This window comes from Piliocolobus tephrosceles, chromosome 6 (genome assembly GCF_002776525.5).
Source record: "Piliocolobus tephrosceles isolate RC106 chromosome 6, ASM277652v3, whole genome shotgun sequence".
In the NCBI taxonomy this organism is placed as follows: Eukaryota; Metazoa; Chordata; class Mammalia; order Primates; family Cercopithecidae; genus Piliocolobus; species Piliocolobus tephrosceles.
Window position 1 is genome coordinate 110,501,035 of NC_045439.1, and position 18,689 is coordinate 110,519,723.

Below are 18,689 nucleotides of genomic sequence, written 5' to 3' on the forward strand. Positions count from 1 at the left end.
CTGCAGAGTTTCTTCAAAGTTTTCTTTTATTACTTTCATAGTTCAAGATCTTAGATTTAAGTCTTTAATCCATTTTTATTTGATTTTTGTTTAAGGTGAGAAATAGGAGTCTAGTTTGATTCTTTTGCATGTGGGTATCCAGTTTTCCCAGCACCAGTTATTGAAGAGACTGTCCTTTGCCCAGTGTATGTTCTCGGCACCTTTACCCAATATGAATTCACTGTAGATGTATGGATTTGTTTCTGGGTTCTCTATTCTGTTCCATTGGTCTGTGTGTCTGTTTTTATGCCAGTATCATGCTATTTTGGTTACAATAGCTTTGCAATATAATTTGATGTCAGGTAATGTGATTTCTCCAGTTTTTTCTTTTTGCTTAGGATGCGTCTGGCTATTCTGGGTATTTTGTGGTTCCATATAAATTTCGGGATTATGTTTTCTATTTCTGTGAAGAATGTCATTGGTATTTTGATAGGGATTGCATCAAATCTGTAGATTGCTTTGGGTAGTATGGGCATTTTAACAATATTGATTCTTCTGATCCATGAACATGAACTATTTTTCCATTTTTTGTGTCCTCTTCGATTTCTTTCATCAGTGTTTGATAGAGATATTTCACATCTTTGGTTAATCCTAGATAATTTATTTGTAGTTATTGTAAATGGGATTGCCTTCTTGATTTCTTTTACGAATTGTTTATTGTTGGCATATAAAAATGCTACTGATATTTGTATGTTAATTATGTATCATGCAACTTTACTGAATGTATGAGTTCTAATGTTTTTTTAGTGCAGTCTTTAGGTTTTTCCAAATATAAGATCGTGTCATTTACAAACAAGGATAATATGACTTCTTCCTTTCCAATTTGAATGCACCTTATTTCTTTCTCTTGCCTGATTGCTCTAGCTAGGACTTCCCTTACTACATTGAATAACAGTGGTGAAAGTGGCATTCCTGTCATGTTCCAGATGTTAGAGGAAAGGCTTTTAGTTTTTCTCCATTCAGTATGATATTCGCTATGGGTCTGTCATATATGAGCTATATTTCTTTGATACCATTTTTTGTAGGTTTTTATCATGAAATGATGTTGAAATTTATCAAATACTTTTTCAGCATCAATTGAAATGATCATTCTGTTTATAATCAATACTTCATTCTGTTGATATGATGTATCACATTGATTAATTTGCATATCTTGAACCATCCTTGCATCCCTGTAATGAATCCCCCTTGGTCATGATGAATGATCTTTTTAATAGGTTGTTGGATTGGGTTTGCTTGTATTTTATTGAGGATTTTTGTATCAATGCTTATCAGAGATTTGGCCCTGTAGTTTTCTTTTTTAGATGTGTATTTGTTTGGTTTTGGTCTCAGGGTAGGTAATACTGCCTTCATATGATGAATTTGAAAGTGTTCCCTCCTCCTCCTCCTGAGTAGGATTGGTATTACTTCTTTAAATAGTTGGTAAAATTCATCAGTGAAGCCATTGGATGCTGGGCTTTTCCTTGCTGATAGACATTTTTTTACTACTTCAATCTCATTACTTGTTATTGGTCTGTTCCTGTTTTGGATTTCTTCATGGTTCAATCTTAATAGGTTGTATGTGTCTAGGAATTTATCCACTTCTAGATTTTCCAATTTATTGCATATACTTGCATATACTTGCTCATAATCTCTAATGTTCCTTTGATTTCTGTGATATCAGTTGTAATGTCTCCATTTTCATCTCTGATTTTATTTATTTGGGTTTTCTCTCTTTTTTTCTTAGTCTGGCTAAAGGTTTGTTAATTTTGTTTATCTTTTTTTAAAAACCAACTTTTTATTGTTGATCTTTTGTGTTGTTCATTTCAATTTCATTTATTTTTGCTCTGATCTTTATTTTATCTTTTCGTCTACTAATTTTGGGTTTGGTTTGCTCTTGCTTTTCTAGTTCTTTAAGATGTGCCTTTTAAGCTGTTTATTTCAAGTTTTTTTCTTTTTTGATGTAGGCACTGTTAGCTATAAACTTTCTCCTGAGTACTGCTTTTGCTGTATCCCAGAGGCTTTGGTATGTTATGCTTCCATTATTTGTTTGAAGAAAATTTTCAGTATCCTTCTTAATTTCTTCATTAACCCACTGGTCATTCATTCAGGAGTGTACTATTTAATTTCCATGTTTTCATATCATTTCCAAAATTCCTTTTGTTATTTATTTCTAGTTTTATTCCTTTGTGGTCAGAGAAGATACTTGATACTATTTCAATTTTTTTTTTTTTTCCCCTGAGATTGAGTCTTGCTCTGTTGACCAGGCTGGAGTGCAGTGACGCAACCTTGGCTCACTGCAATCTCTGCCTCCTGGGTTCAAGGAATTCTCCTGCCTGAGCCTCCCTAGGTGGGACTACAGATCAGCACACCCTGCTAATTTTTTGTATTTTTAGTAGAGACGGGGTTTCACCGTGTTAACCAGGATGGTCTCGATATCCTGACCTCGTGACCCACCTGTCTCAGCCTCCCAAAGTGCTGGAATTATAGGTGTGAGCATCCATGCCTGGCCCATTTCAATTTTTTAAATGTTTTAAGGCTTATTTTGTGGCCTAATATATGGCTTATCCGTGAGACAGATCCATGCACTGAGAATAATGTGTAATTGGAAGCAGCTGAATGAAGTGTTCTATGAATATTTATTAGATCCATTTGATCTGTAGTGCAGATTAAGTCAGATGTTTCTTTGTTGATTTTCTGTCCAGATATCTGTCCAGTGCTGAAAGTGTGATGTTGAATTGTCAAGCTATTGTTGTATTGGGTTCTGTCTCTCTCGTTATCGCTAATAATATTTGCTTTTTATATCTGATTGCTCCAGTGTGGGATGCATATAGACTTATAATTGTTATATCCTGTTATTGAATTAACCCATTTATTATTATATAATGAATGACCTTCTTTGTCTTTTTTTATAGCTTTTGTCTTGAAGTCTATTTTATCTGATACAGCTACTCATGCCTTTTTTTGATTTCCATTTTAATGAAATATCTTTTTCCATCCCTTTGTTTTTAGTCTTTATAGGTGAAATGTGTTTCTTGTAGGCAGCAGATTGTTGGGTCTTGTTTTTGTTTTCTTTTTTTTAATCTATTCAGCCACTGTATGTCTTTTGATTGGAGAGTTTAGTCTGTTTATATTCAGTGTTATTATTGTTCAGTAAAGACTTACTCCTGCCTTTTGTTGCTTGTTTTCTGGTTGTTTTATAGTTTTATCTTCCTTCCTGTCTTCCTTTTAGTGAAGGTGATTTTATCTGATGGTATGTTTTAATTTCTTTCTTTTAATTTTTTGTGTATCCTTTGTATGTCTTTTTATTTGAGGTTTCCAAGAGGCTTGCAAATATTTTATAAGTTATTATTTTAAACTGATGGTAACTTAACATTGATTGCACAAAGTAACAAGCCAAGAGAAAACCAATAAAACCTCTTTGTGCCCTTGCTTTTTATTTTTTTGCTATTTCTATTTATATCTTATTGTACTATGTCTTAAAAAGTTGTCATAGTTACTATTTTGGATCAGTTCATCTTTTAGTCTTTCTACTTAACATATGAGCAGTTAACACACCACAATTACAGTATTATCATATTCTGTGCTTTTCTGTGTTCTTACTGTTACCAGTGAAATTTGTACCTTCAGATGATTTCCTATTGCTCATTAATATCCTTTTCTTTCAGATTGAAGAACTCCCTTTAGCATTTCTTGTAGGACAGGTCTGGTATTGATGAAATCCCTCAGCTTTTGTTTGTCTGTGAAAGTCTTTATTTCTCCTTCGTGTTTGAAGGACATTTTCACCAGAAGTACTATTGTAGGATAAAACTTCTTTTCCTTCAGCACTTCTAGTATGTCATGCCACTATCTCCTAGGTAATAAGGTTTCCACTGAAAAGTCTGCTGCCTGATGCATTAGAACTCCACTGTATTTATTTTGCTGCTTTTAGGATACATTCTTACCCCTGAACTGTGGGAGTTTGGTTAATAAATATCTTGAGGAGTCTTATGTAGGTCATATCTGCTTGGTGTTCTATAACCTTCTTGTACTTGAATATTGATCTCTTTCTCTAGGTTTGGACAGTTTTCTGTTATTATCCCTTTGAATGAACTTTCTACTTCAATCTCTGTCTCTACTTTTTTAGAGGACAATACCTCTTCGATTTGCCCGTTTGAGGCTATTTTCTAGATCTTGTGGGTATGCTTCATTGTTTTTTATTGTTTTTCTTTTGTCTCCTCTTACTGTGTATTTTCAAATAGCCTGTCTTAAAATTCACTCTTCTTTCTTCTGCCTGATAAATTCTGATATTAACAGACTCTGATGCATTACTCAATATTTCAGTTGCTTTTTTCAGCTCCAGAATTTCTTCTTGATTCTTTTTAATTATTTCAGTCTCTTTTGTTAAATTTATCTGATAGGATTCTGAATTCTTTTTCTGTGTATCTTGAATTTCATTGAGTTTCCTCAAAACAGCTATTTTGAATTCTCTGTCTGAAAGGTCACATGTATCTCTCTTTCTGGGATAGGTCCCTGGTGCTTTATTTAGCATATTCTGTGAGATCATATTTTTCTGGATGGTCTTGATGCTTGTGGATGGTTGCCAATGTCTGGACATTGAAAAGTTAGGTATTTATTATAGTCTTCACAGTCTATGCTTATTTTTACCCATCCTTCTTGGGAAGGCTTTCCAGGTATTCAAAGGGACTTGGGTGTTGTGATCATGATCTAAGTTTTGGTCACTGCAGCCATATGTGTGTTAGGGAACATTCCAAGCCCAGTAGTGCTGTGACTCTTGCACTTATAGAAGTACCACCTTGGGACCAGGCATGGTGGCTCATGCCCGTAATCCCAGCACTTTGGGAGGCCAAGGTGGGCGGATCACTTGAGGTCAGGAGTTCAAGACCAGCCTGGCCAACACGGTGAAACCCAGTCTCTACTAAAAATACAAACATTAGCCAGACATGGTGGCAGGTGCATGTAATCCCAGCTACTTGGGAGGCTGAGACAGGAGAATTGCTTGAATCCAGAAAGTGGAGATTGCAGTGAGCCAAGATCATGCCACTGTACTCCAGCCTGGGCAACAGGGTGAGACTCTGTCTCAAAAAAAAAAAAAGGAAGAAGTATCACCTTGGTGGTCTTGGATAACATCTGGAAGAATTCTTTGGATTACCACCAGACAGAGACTCTTGTTCTTCTCCCTTACTTTCTCCCAAAGTCTCTCTGTCTCTCACTCTCTCTCTCTCTGTCTCTCTGTGTGTGTGTGTGTGTGTGTGTGTGTGTGTGTGTGTGTGTGTGTGTGTGTGTTGAGCTGCCTGGAACTAGGGGAGGGGTGACACAAGCATCCCCATGACTACCACCACTGGGACTGCACTGGGTCAAACCTAAAGCCAGCACAGCACTGAGTCTCACCCAAGGCCTGCTGTAACCACTCGCTGGCTGCCACCTCTGTTTGCTCCAAGGCCCTAGGGCTCTACAATCAGCCAGGCTTGTGACCTTCTCTTCAGGGCAGCAAGTTACCCTGGGCCCAGAGTGCCTTCAGAGATGCCACCTAGAACTCAGGGCCCGGAGTCAGAAAGCTTAGGAATCTACCGGACACACAAACCATAAGACAGAGTCCTTCCCATTCTTCCGTTCTCCTTCCAAAGGCAGATTCTTCCCATGGCCACTCCTGCCACAAGACTATGGGGAGTACTGCCTGACTACCTCCAGTGTTCACGCAAGGCCCCAGGGCTCTTCAGTCAGCTGGTGATGAATGCTGCCAGGCCTGGAATTCACTCTTCCGGGAAGTGGGCTCCCCTCTGTCCCAGGGAAGGTCCAGAAATGCCATCCAAGAACCAAGCCTTGGCATCAGGAACCCCAAGAGCCTGCTTGGTGCTGTACCCCACTGTGGCCAAGGTGATACCTAAACTGTAATACAAAGTCCTCTTTACTCTTCCCTCTACTCTTCTCACGCAGAAGGAGTCTCTCCTTATAGCCACCACACCTGATAATGTGCTGGATTACACCTGAAACCTGTATGTCTAGAGTCTCACCTAAGGCCCACGATGTATGCTATTTGGCTACTGCTGCTGATTATTCAGGGCCTAAGGCTTAGTCAGCAGGTGTCCTAGCCTACTATGGCTGAGCTGGTATCCAGGTTGTAGGACAAAGTCCTCTTTACTCTTCTCAAACGAAAGGAAGGAGTTTCTTTCAGAGCTGCATGCTGCACTGCCTGGGGTTGGTGTAGGGGTGGCACACGCACTCCCTTGGCCGCTCCTCCTGGTGTCTCACTAGATCACCTGCCCCCCAAGTCCACTGGCTCCAAGCCCAGCACAGCACTAGGACTTACCTGGGAATTGCAGTCCTTGTGGCCTAAACTGCCTTTCAAGTTTATTTAGAACCCCAGAGTGCTTTAGCCCACGGTGGTGAGGCTTGTCAGAACTCAAGCTGCCGCCACTAGGATGGACAATTCTCTGCCGGCTATGGCTGATCTAAATGCCACCTTCATGGACCGTGGCTAAGTTCTGCCTGGTGTTACTTTCCGCTGTGACGCTGCAGCACTGAGTTCCAATGCGAAGTCCCACCGTCACTGAGCAATCCCAGCCCCAAGTGTACAGATTCTCCATGCCATGCAGACACTGCCAGGGGATGGAGGGGCTGGGTGTCATCAATTGAAGACTGTCTTTCCTACCCTCTTCAGTGCCTCTTTCAGTGATGTGAAGTTCAAACTAGATACTGTGATTGCTCACCTGATTTTTGGTTCTTATGAAGGTGTTTTTGTGTCATTTTAAAATTTTGTGTTTCTGCAGGGAGGATGATCAGTGGAGGCTTCTATTTGCTTATCTTGCTCCACTTCCTACCTAAAAGCTGTTACTTTTAAAAACCAAAATTAGGGAGAGACTTCTGCACATTTGTTGGAAGATTTGGTCTTATACCTTCTGTAGCAGTGGTTCTTAATGAGGAATGATCTTGCCACCCAGGGGATATTTGGCAAAGCCAGAAAATGTTCTTGGTTGTTATAACTGGAGGGCAGGTCCTACTGCCACACAGTGGGTAGCGGCCAGGAATGTTGGTAAATACCCTTCAATGCACAAGGCAGCCCCCACAAAAACAAACAAAAAAAATTATCTGGCTCAAATTGTCAGTAGTGCCTAAACTGAGAAACCCTGTTCTCTGCCTGTATTACTCTAGTGACAGTTGATCACAGCTATGTTTTTTAAGCACTGCAAGGTCACAAATCATCAGACATACAGATGTTCAGTGTATTCTGTTTACTCAGGACAAGGCTATCTAATAAGACTAAACCAAAAAAAAAAAAAAGTTTTTTTTTTAATCTGATCAAGCCTAAACCTAAATTAACTAGATAATTAAATTACTCAAAATATTTCATTCCTCAGTCATCCTGGTTGAGATTTTACTATTTTTTGTTATATTTTACTTATTTACTTAGAACTTCTTAAAGATCAGACTTATGAAGTATAACATCTGCTTGTAATAAAAATAGGAATAAAGAAACATACTGGCTGGGCACAGTGGCTCACGCCTATAATCCCAGCACTTTGGGAGGCCGAGGTGGATAGATTACTGGAGGTCAGGGGTTCAAGACCAGCCTGGCCAACATGATAAAACCTTCTCTCTACTAAAAATACAAAATTAGGCGGGAGTGGTGGTGTGCACCTGTAATCCCAGCTACTTAGGAGGTTGAGGCAGGAGAATCACTGGAACCCGGGAGGTGGAGGTTGCAGTAAGCCAAGATCATGCTATTGCACTCCAGCCTGGGTGAAAAGAGTAAAACTCCATCTCAAAAAAAAAAAAAAGGAAAAGGAAAAGAAAAGAAACTTACACTTACATATAGCCTTGAAAACATCATTAAAAGCTAACTTACTCATTTCAAAAATTATCATCAACTCATGTTCTAGTATAGGAATTTGGCATTAAACCAAGCTAATTTGTTAGGCCTCAGTCTCCAACCGTACTCCTTTTCTTGTATAAACCTGTTTGAAATGTCCACATACTGGTCCAGGAAAAGGGGAACAGGGATTTCATTATATATGCCAGTATTTTAAATATATATTAGCTGGCCAGGCGCAGTGGCTCATGCCTGTAACCCCAGCACTTTGGGAGGCCAAGGCAGGCAGATCACGAGGTCAGGAGATTGAGACCATCCTAGCAAAGATGGTAAAACCCCGTCTCTACTAAAAATACAAAAAAATTATCTGGGCGTGGTGGCAGGTGCTTGTAGTCCCAGCTGCTCAGGAGGCTGAGGCAGGAGAATGGCGTGAGCCCGGGAGGCAGAGGTTGCAGTGAGCCGAGATCACACCATTGCATTCCAGCCTGGGCGACAGAACGAGACTCCGTCTCAAAAAAAAATGTGTGTGTGTGTGTGTGTATCTGTATATATATATGTGTGTATATATATATATATAAGCTAACATGTATTGAATACTTACTGTGTGCTAGGTATTATGCAAGGCACTTTGTATTCTCTTATTTAATTCTCACAAAACCCTACTAGTAGATATGATTATCCCTACTCTTCTAGGAAACATCTCTCTTGTAGCTGTCTTCCTGCTCCAGTATGCACTGGTTGCTGTCTAGGTGTTACATAACTGTTACTCTGAGACTTCCTTTCCCTGTCTTTCTGAGATTCCTCTTTGCTTCTCTCCTATTTTGAATCCCCTGCATCTTCCATATCATGGCACACTCCCTCATTTTGGTGAAGTATATCCTCCATTACCTCCTGAAAATACCAGTATCTGAAAATGTCTTTATTCTACCATCATAATTGAAAAAGATAGTTTTTCTGAATGTAGAATTCTACGTAAGAAATACCTGTCTTTCATTATTTTGGAGGAATTACTCTCTTATCTTTCAGGTTTGTGTATTATCTACTTCGTTACTCTCCAAGCTTTTAGAATTTCTTTATCTCTGGTGCTCTGAAATGTCACAGTGATATGCCTTGCAGCAAGTCTTTTTCTTCTTTCATGTACTTTGCCTAATATTCAGTGGGCCCTTTTATTCTTTTTTTTTTTTTCTGGAGACAGGGTGTTGCTCCGTCGCCCAGACTAGATTGCAATGGTGTGATCTCGGCTCACTGCAACCTCCGCCTCCTGGGTTCAAGCAGTTCTCCTGCCTCAGCCTCCTGAGTAGCTGGGATTACAGGCACGTGCCACCACGCCTTGCTAATTTTTGTATTTTTAGTAGAGATGAGTTTTCACCATGTTGGTCAGGCTGGTCTCAAACTCCTGACCTCATGATCTGCCCACCGCAGCCTCCCAACGTGCTGAGATTACAGGCGAGAGCCACTGTTCCCCGTCAGCCCTTTTTAGTTTTAACATTCTCTTCCTTGAGTTCAAGCAAAGTTACTTAAAATGCTTTTTTGATAATGTCCTCCCTTTCCTCTTTTCTTTCTGGAATGTCTATTATTTCAGTGTTGACTTTTGAAGTTTCTCCTGTAATTTCCTTATTTGAAGAATCCTGTAGTCTATTGTCTTTTAGTTCTACTTTCTGAGAATTTTTTTAACTCTCTCTTCTAACTCTATCTTGAAGTTTTTATTTGAGTTATATTTTGTATTTCTATGAGATATTTCTTGTCCTCTGCTTTTTTTTTTTTTTTTTTTTTTGCAGCCTTCTGTCTTGTTTGACGGGTGGTTTATCTCCTCTTATCTCAGAATATTACAGTTTTTCTGAGGTATTTTTCTTGCAATTTGACTTTATTCTTATTCATCAGACTTATTCGTCAGACTCCCATCTTTAATTTAGGTCTGTGTGTTTCATGTTATAAACTTTCCCCAAATATTTAGTAGTCCTTAACTGTCCATAATGTGTAAGATTCCAGTATTTATTGGAAGGGTTTTGTTCATGGGCATCTATTGACTAGTGGACTCCACTTTGGGGTGAGCAGAGAGAATTAGTCATTTTGTTGGAAGACTTCCAGGATTTAATATCTATAAGTCTGTCTCATTGGGTTACTTAGTTGTTCCAGAGAGGAATTTTCTTTCCTGGCAGGTATATGTTTGTCTGCCAGTATTGTAGAAGCCAAGTGAAACAAAGGAGTTGGAGAGGTACTTACTGTTCGGTATTAGGACTTTCACTTACTCTCTCACTTCTCTCTCTGCTGTCATCTACTCTTCCAGTCTCCCTTTTATATTTCTTTTACAGTTCATGTAAATTAAATAGGACAGCATGTATTCTTTTGTATCTTCTTTTTATAATTAAACTCTTCAGGCCAGGTGTCGTGGCTCACACCTATAATCCCAGCACTTTGGGAGGCCAAGGTGGGTGGATCACCTGGGGTCAGGAGTTTGAGACTAGCCTGGCCAACATAGTAAAACCTGTCTTCACAAATAATACAAAAAATTAGCTGGATGTGGTGGCACACGCCTGTAATCTCGGCTGCTCAGGAGGCTGAGGCAGGAGAATCACTTGAACCAGGGAGGCAGAGGTTGCAGTGAGCAAAGATCGCACCTTTGCACTCCAGCCTGGGCGACAAGAGCAAAACTCCGTCTCAAAAAAACAAAACAAGCAAACAGAAAAACACTTTTCTTTGAGATTTATCTGTGTTATTTTTTATATCCATTCATTTCATTCCATTGCTGAGTAATTCTACTAAATGCATATACCACAGTTTCATCTTTCAAAGGACGTTTGAGTTATTTCCAGTTTAGGCTATTATGAAAGAAATTCTGTGAACATTGTTGAGTAGTATTTTAGAGGATATTTGTTTTTATTCTCCTAAGAAAATACAAGGAATAGAATTTCTTGGTCATATACTGGTATATGTTTAACTTTATGAGAGAGTAATATTTACCATTTATTTATCTTCTTGTTTGAAATATCTGTTCAGGTCTTATGCCCATTTTAATTGGATAGTTTTTCTGTTTATTATTGATTTATATTATTGACTTATAGTAATATTTTATAAATTGATCTCTTTATTATTATAAAATGTTTCTTTTTATTTGTGGCAATACTCATCATGAAATCTAATTTCTGATATTATTATAGCCACTTATACTTACTGTATACCTGATTATTTTTTCCATACCTTTATTTTCAATTTATCTATGTATTTGCATTTAAAGTTCATCTCTTGAGCCTAACAGTGACAAACACCTTGAACCCAGATCTTTATATCTAAATCTGATTATCCAGTAAAATTTATCAGAATTCTCTGGAGAAGTGGCTGATTGTAGAGCAGAGATAAGAAAAGTATATGCCGAACCTGAAACATTTTGTGGTGCCAAAAAGTAAGGAAATACACAAAAAAATTGAGAAGATATCAGAAGTGTACAAAAACTTACCTGACGTGACTCTCAATGACCATATCTGGGACAATTTGAGTAAAAAAAAATTGACAATAATGGATTGTATCTTATAAGATAATAAAAAATAAATATCAATGAGCCTATGATAATATAAATTAGTGGCTGAATGTATAAATGGGAGGAAGGGGAAAATTCTTTATTTCAGCAGAATTATAATTAATTAATATAAAATAGAAATGGTAGAAATAGAAAGTCAACATTTGGCAAGCACCACAGTAATAATTGTTGCAGGCAAGAATCATCAATGGATGCTAAAGTTTGTGAGAAAAAGTATGATAAGAAATGGGTTATTTACGTATCGTCAAAGGCTTTTCTTACAAGATACTGTTAATTACAAAGGGGAAGATATTGAGAAACATGGAAGACAGCACCTTAACCAAATGATTGAAGTTAATATCATTATAATACAACAAATCAGTATCATGTGCCTCCTGATATGATGCGCTAAGAAGGGCACAAGCATCACCTTTATGCTATTCTTGCAAAAAATAATCTAAAGTCAACCATGAAGAAATCTTAGAAGGATGTTCCATAACTAGTCAGTACTGCTCAAAAATGTCAAGATTATAAAAGACAAAGAAAGACTAAGGTACTTTCCAGATTAAAAGAAGCTAAGGAGACAGGACTACCAAATGCAGTATGTGAATCTGAATTGGACCCTGGACTAAAATGAGGCAGACAGCTGGTGAATTTTGAATCAAGTCTGTAGAGCAGTTAATAGTATTTCTGGTTTTGATCATTATAATATAGTTATTTGAGATGTTAACATTTGGGGGATCTGGGTGAAAAGTATATGAGGATTCTCTTGCGGTATTTTTGCAATTTTTTAAAATCTGAAATTATTTTAAAATGGGAAGTTGACTGGACACAGTGGCTGACACCTGTAATCCCAGCACTTGGAAACACCAAGGCAGGAGACTCGCTTGAGCCCAGGAGTTTGAGACCATCCTGCGTAAGATGGCAAGACCCCATCTCTTCATAAAAAAAAAAAAAAAAAAAAAAAGCAAGAAAGTGAAAAAAAGAAAAATATTTAATAAAATATTTTTAAATAATAATGATAGATGTCTTTTATAGGCAACATATGATTAGGTTTTGCATTTTTATTCAGCTTGACAATCTGTGTCTTTCATTGGACTGTTTAGTTTGTCATAATTTATATGGCTGGATTTAATTCTCAGAATGTGCAGTTTATTTCTGTTCATCTCATCTGTTTCTTTGTTTCTCTTTTCCTGCCTTATTTTGAGTTAGTCAAATATTTGCAATATTCCATTTTAACTCTTCTCTGTGCTTTTTAGCTCTGCAGTCAATTAATGATTAACTTATATCAATCATACCACTTTATATAAAATGTAAATCTTGCAACAATATAGATTTGATTATTCCACCTATCTTGTGCGCAATGCTGTCATTTGTATTACATCTACATGTATTTTAAACAAAGATTTGAGAAGGTACCTAAAAAAAAAAAACTTACCCACATGTTTACCATTTTCTGTTACTCTTTACTACTCTCTTTAGATCTGAACTTCTATCTGGTGCCACTTATCCTCAGCCTGAAGAACTTCCTGTAGCATATTCTGTAGTGCCAACAATTTGTCTGCTGATGACAAATTATCTCAACTTTATCCACTAGTATCTTGATTTTCCTTCCCTTTTTGATGGATAGTTTTTGCTAGATATAGAATTCTTGGTACATTTTCCATTTCAGCACTTATAGATATCATTCAGTTGTCTTCTGGCTTCCATTATTTTTGATGAGAAGTCAACCATTATCTGTATTCTTATTCTCCTGTGTGTAATGTATTGTTTTTATTAGGCTGCTTTCAAGATTTTCTGTTTATCTTTTTTGTTTTCAGCATTTAATAATGATGTGCCTACCCATTTTTCTTTATGTTGACCCTGCTTCAGTTCACTGACTTTATTACTGTCTCAGCTTGTGTTTTTCTACATGTGTGAATATTTTGGCTGTTTTTTCCCCCAAATATTTCTCTGCCCTATTACCTATCCCCTATTATGGAACTCCAGTCACACGTATGTCAGAATGCTTGAAATTTTTCTGCAAGTTCCCTTTATTTTTCATATTAGATAAATTCTCTCTCTGTATCTTCAAGTTCATGATACTTTTCTCCAGTCATCTTCCATCATCTTTTAAACCCATCTATTGAATTTTTTTATTTCATGTATTATATTTTTCAGTTCTGAAATACATTTGGCCAGGCGTGGTGGCTAACACCTGTAAACCCAGCACTTTGGGAGGCTGAGGCAGGCGGATCACCTGAGGTCAGGAGTTTGAGACCAGACTGGTCAACATGGTGAAACCTTGTCTCTACTGAAAATACAAAAATCTGCCAGGCATGGTGGTGCATGGTACATGCCTGTAATCTCAGCTACTTGGGTGGCTGAGACAAGAGAATCACCTGAACTCAGGAGGTGGAGGTTGCAGTTAACTGTGATTGCACCACAGCACTCCAGCCTAGGGGACAGAGCAAGACTCTATCTCAAAAATAAAATGAAATAAAATAAAATAAAATAAAAACGTGCATTTGATTCATTTTTAGTTTCCCTTTTACTGCTGAGATTCCCCATCTTTTCATTCATTATGACCTTATTTTTCTTTTAAGTCTTTTGAACATCTTTATAATAGCTGCTTTATTTTCCCTGTCTGCTTATTCCATGATCTGAGTCATCTTGTGACTGATTTCTGTTAATTACTTTTTCTCTTGATACTGGGTCATATTTTTTTTATTTCTTTGCATGTCTAGTAATTTTTTTTATCGTAGGCTGGACAATGAATGTAGTAACAAATAGAGACAGTGAATTTTATTATATTTGCCTGAAGTGTGTTGATTTTCTTTTCTCTTCTCTTTTCTTGTCTTTTCTTTCTTTTTCCTGAGATGGTGTCTTACTCTGTCACCCAAGCTGGAGTTCAGTGGCACGGTCCCGGCTCACTACAACATCTGCCTCCTGGGTTTAAGCCATTCTCCTGCCTCAGCCTCTCAAGTAGCTGGGATTGCAGGCATCTGCCACCACACCTGGCTAATTTTTGTATTTTTCGTAGAGATGAGGTTTCACCATGTTGGCCAGGCTGGTCTCTCGAACTCCTGACCTCAGGTGATCTGCCCACCTTGGTCTCCCAAAGTGCTGGGATTACAGGTGTGAGCCACTGTACCCAGTGTTGATTTTTGTTCCAGCACGTTAACATAGGAGAACTCCAAATTCTGCTTCCCTTTTGGTGAACATCAGCTGAAATCAATGCTGAGCCCTCTCAATCTTCCAGCTGTTGACTTTCACCTGTTCAGTTTAGGGTAAAACTAGGGATTTGGGTAAGGGTTTATATATAGATTTGGAAGAACTCTGGAGGCTTCTTTTTTTTTCTGGGATTTTTCTCCTCTTTTTCTAGATATGCTGTCAACCCCAAACTAGCCCTTCTGACTCCTCATGGCAGTAATAGTGCAGATTTCAGCTTAAGTTCTAGGCTTGCCTGCATTATGTGGACTGTGGAATACTACTAGAGGAAAAGCCATGTAAATACTGAATCCTACCTAGTGTAGTTCCTTCTTTCAGGGATTGACGTCTCTCCAGTTTCTGCTTGTTTTGGGTTATTCTATTGTACTTTCAAATAGCTCCTTTAGTATTTTGTCACGGAATATAATGGTTATCTGCAGAAGGATTAATCTAATGTATGCTACTCTGCCATTACCAGAAGTTGTACCACATTACTTTTTATTTTCCATTGATGCTGCATAGGATTGAATTTTAAAAATTCTACATTTTCTGTGAATGGTGGCACTGTCTATCAAAATCTTCTAAAGGAATTGAGCATATTACTAATCATATTTTTTCTTGTTTCTCTTATAGACAAGAGATGATTTCCTAGGTCAAGTGGATGTTCCACTTTATCCATTACCGGTTGGTATAGGTGCCCATGATTTTCCTTTTGTGTTTATGTTTTTAATTTAATAAATACTTACATATATACAATATAGTTAATGTAAATAATTGCTTTATCAAATGTATACTACTTTTATTTATTAAACATACCGTTTTCTAAAAATTCATTTCAGTTTTCCGTTTCCATTTTCTCTTTAAGATTTCCATACATGAACCCCAGTGAGAAATAGAGAATTTCTGATGTTTGTTGGCATTGTGAAAACATTGTGTAAAAAAGATTAGTTTGAAAATATTCTGCTGAATAACTAGAATGAGGAGTGCCTAAGCTCTCAGAAGAAAACTAAGGTAGTTTATGACAATAGAAACATACAACACTGAGAATCAGGACTAAGAATATAGCAAGGAGGAAAACAGATTCAGGAAACATTGCAAAATAGAACATTATTGAATCACATGTCTGACATGGAGGCTTAAGAAAATAAGAAGTAAAGATAATACAAGTTGAACTTGGAAGATGAGAGGGGCATCTCATATAGAAAAGTGAGGAAGAAAACCCATTTTGTTTTGAAATTCAAAAAATTTACTTTTGGACAGAGTTTTGATAGGAAACAAAGAAAATGAAAGTTTAAAGTAGACTGCTGACAGAGAGGTAAAAATCAGTTATGTAGGGAAAAGGGACTAGAAGGATTGAGTGTTATCACTGTCCAGGCAACAGCAGAATCTCCGAAAATAATGGATTTTCCTGATAAGACAGATAAGAACGGAGGGCCAGCCATTGACTCTCAGTCAACATGAGTGGATCAGAAAAGAAAGAGAAGACAGACAAGGGGAAACAGGAAAAGAACCAAGTAAAATAATGTCATGAGAATTTAAGAAAAGAGTTTCAAGGCAGACTTGGTAGTTAACAATGCAAAACATCAGAGAAGGATAATAAAAACTAACAGCTGATGAATTTTAAAGAAAGAGAAAAAATACTTCTTTTTCAGTCTTTTGAGTTATATTAATTAGCTCTCTCCAGTCTTTCCAGAGCATAATCTTTTTTTTTTTTAAACAGGGTGCAGGACCATAAGCTTTCAGTAATATATTTAATCCAGTCTTACTTTCAGGCTGTTGACTTTTTTGGTCTACTAGAATTATCTCCGTGCTTTAACCAAGCCAGCCTGCAGACATGTGCATAGTCCATACTCTTCTGGGATGTCAACATACTAACCACTCTATATTGTGTTTCTGCTTACTGTCTTCTGCCCTCCCTTTGGCTCCACAACCCACCTGCTCAGCTAGTTTTCATCTGAGTTGTGATGCCGGCTGCAATTCCTCTTAGGCAGGAAAGCGAAAGGGCTGTCAAGTTAGCATTTGATAAACTAAAGCTACTTTTTTTTCTCACTTCCAACTGAAATTATGCCTTAGGTGATAGTTCATGGGTGTTCTTGAAAAGTACATGCTTTTGGTGTTATAGATATATTTTGAAAACCCACTATTTTATTCTAGACAGAAAATCCAAGATTGGAGAGACCATATACATTTAAGGATTTTGTTCTTCACCCAAGAAGGTCAGTAAGTATAAAATAATAGCATATTAAATTTTTTATCTCTTCTTTACACCTTACAGTAGCTTCATTAGAAATTCAGGATTTAAACCTCTGTAAATACACTGCTTCTAAATATTATTATTATTTTAAAAACTTCATTGCTATTTCAGATTAAAAGTACTATATGCACATTGCAAAACACTCTGAAAATACAGAAAGTGATCACACCCCTTTGGGAAGGATTTGTCCTCCTGATACTGATCAGACTAGGAGGCTAAAATTTGTCATTATTTTATATTTACTTTTTATCTTAAAGTTTATGTCATATTGTCATACTGTGCTTTAAGAAATCACAAACATGAATTCATCTAAAACCATTATCCAACTCGACGTGCACAAAGCCAATTTCAGAAAAACCTAACTATATTTTGCATACTTTAAAAAGTATTTCAGAAGACTCAAATATTTAGAGAAAATAACATAAGACTGGAATTTAAAACCCAAATAACATGCTTATAATTCCATTTTCCCAAAGTTACTTGATGTTTATCAAAAAAAATTTAAATTTAAGCTGTAACCAGAACTCCTTTTGATCTTCTATACCACATTGACAAGTAAAATCTAGTCAAAACATGTGTGGATTTACTCTCAAAAAGGTCAAACTAAAGCAGAGAAAGGACATCTGTGAAAGCAACAGTATTTGTCTTGTTTCTTAAACTATAAAATGCATTTGAAAAGGTACTATTGGAACTTAGTAAAATTTTTCACTTAAAGTGATGTTTTTAAATTACTGTTTGTAATATAAATATTAAAACAAAATGTAAAGGAGTGCTCACTGACTGTTAATATTTACTCTGTAAAGGAAGTCATATTTAATTTCTGTAGATGTCTGGAATGTAAATCTCCTTTCGTCTTTTAATTTTAGACTGATTGTGACATCTGCATATCAAGAATGACTAAATTGTTTTTTCTTATTTGATTGTCCTAGCAGCCTGCTTTTCAATTTGTCACATGCTTTCTAGCTTCTTTATCTTTAAAAAAATACAATTTGCTTCTTCTGTCTGCAATGAATATTATTGCAAGTGTAGAAAGAACTTTATTCAGATAGAAAATGTACGACTACATTCCTAAATTTGTTTGAGCCCCATTAAGTCAAAACCTTGAGGCTTCTTTTCTAATTGAGAAGACATGAAACATACAATTGTAGAGAAACTTTTCAACAAAACATTATCTGAGCACATTTTCTGTATCCATCTTTTATAGCCACAAGTCAGAATGTTCACATCTCCTTCAGTATGGAGACACAAGCCACATTAGCAGCCTGGGAAATAAGCATCGGGGATTTCACTGACTACTCAGGAAAGGATACACTGAATATGCCAAATTCATGAGAACTATACAGAGAAGAGCTAAAAAGATCAGGGGAGGCTTGGGAGTAGGGGTAGGTAATCTCTTGAAGACAGAATAAAAAGATTAGGACTCTTGTCTAAAAAGACAAAGGGTAATTGCTACATATCGGATATCTGTAAAAATCATCCCCAAAAAATCTATATAGAAAGCTGAGACAAGCAAGGATTTCTTAAGTAAATCATAGGATGCTAGAATTGATGAGGGCAATAGATAGAATTAAGCCTTAAATTAGAAGCTTATGAAAGCACTGTAATCGCAGCACTTTGGGAGGCTGAGGTGGGTGGATTGCTTGAGCCCAGGAATTCCAGACCAGCCTGGGCAACATAGCAAAACCCTGTCTCTACAAAAAAAATACAAAAATTAACTGGACGTGGTGGCGCATGCCTGTAGTCCCAGTTATTTGGGAGGCTAAGGTGGGAAGATCACCTGAGCCTAGGAGGTCAAGGCTGCAGTGAACCGTGATTGAGCCAGTGCACTCCAACCTGAGCAACAGAGGGAGATGCTGTCTGAAAACAAAAACAAAAAAGAAGAAGAAGAAGCTTATGAAAGACAG

At 37.2% G+C, this 18,689-nt stretch overlaps 1 protein-coding gene across 6 annotated transcripts in view; it reads left to right on the forward strand.

The window, feature by feature from the left end:
* Positions 1-18,689, forward strand: part of NEDD4 (NEDD4 E3 ubiquitin protein ligase) — a 168,020-nt gene that overhangs the window by 103,710 nt on the left and 45,621 nt on the right. For 4 of the 6 annotated variants that reach the window (XM_023228624.2, XM_023228625.2, XM_023228619.1 and 1 more), the window contains 2 exons: positions 15,165-15,215; positions 16,686-16,747. The exons of 1 other annotated variant lie outside the window; for it this stretch is intronic. In XM_023228624.2, the coding sequence (XP_023084392.1) occupies positions 15,165-15,215; positions 16,686-16,747 (113 nt within the window). The remainder of the gene's footprint in view (positions 1-15,164; positions 15,216-16,685; positions 16,748-18,689) is intronic. One more of the 6 variants, XM_023228621.1, reaches the window with a different exon arrangement.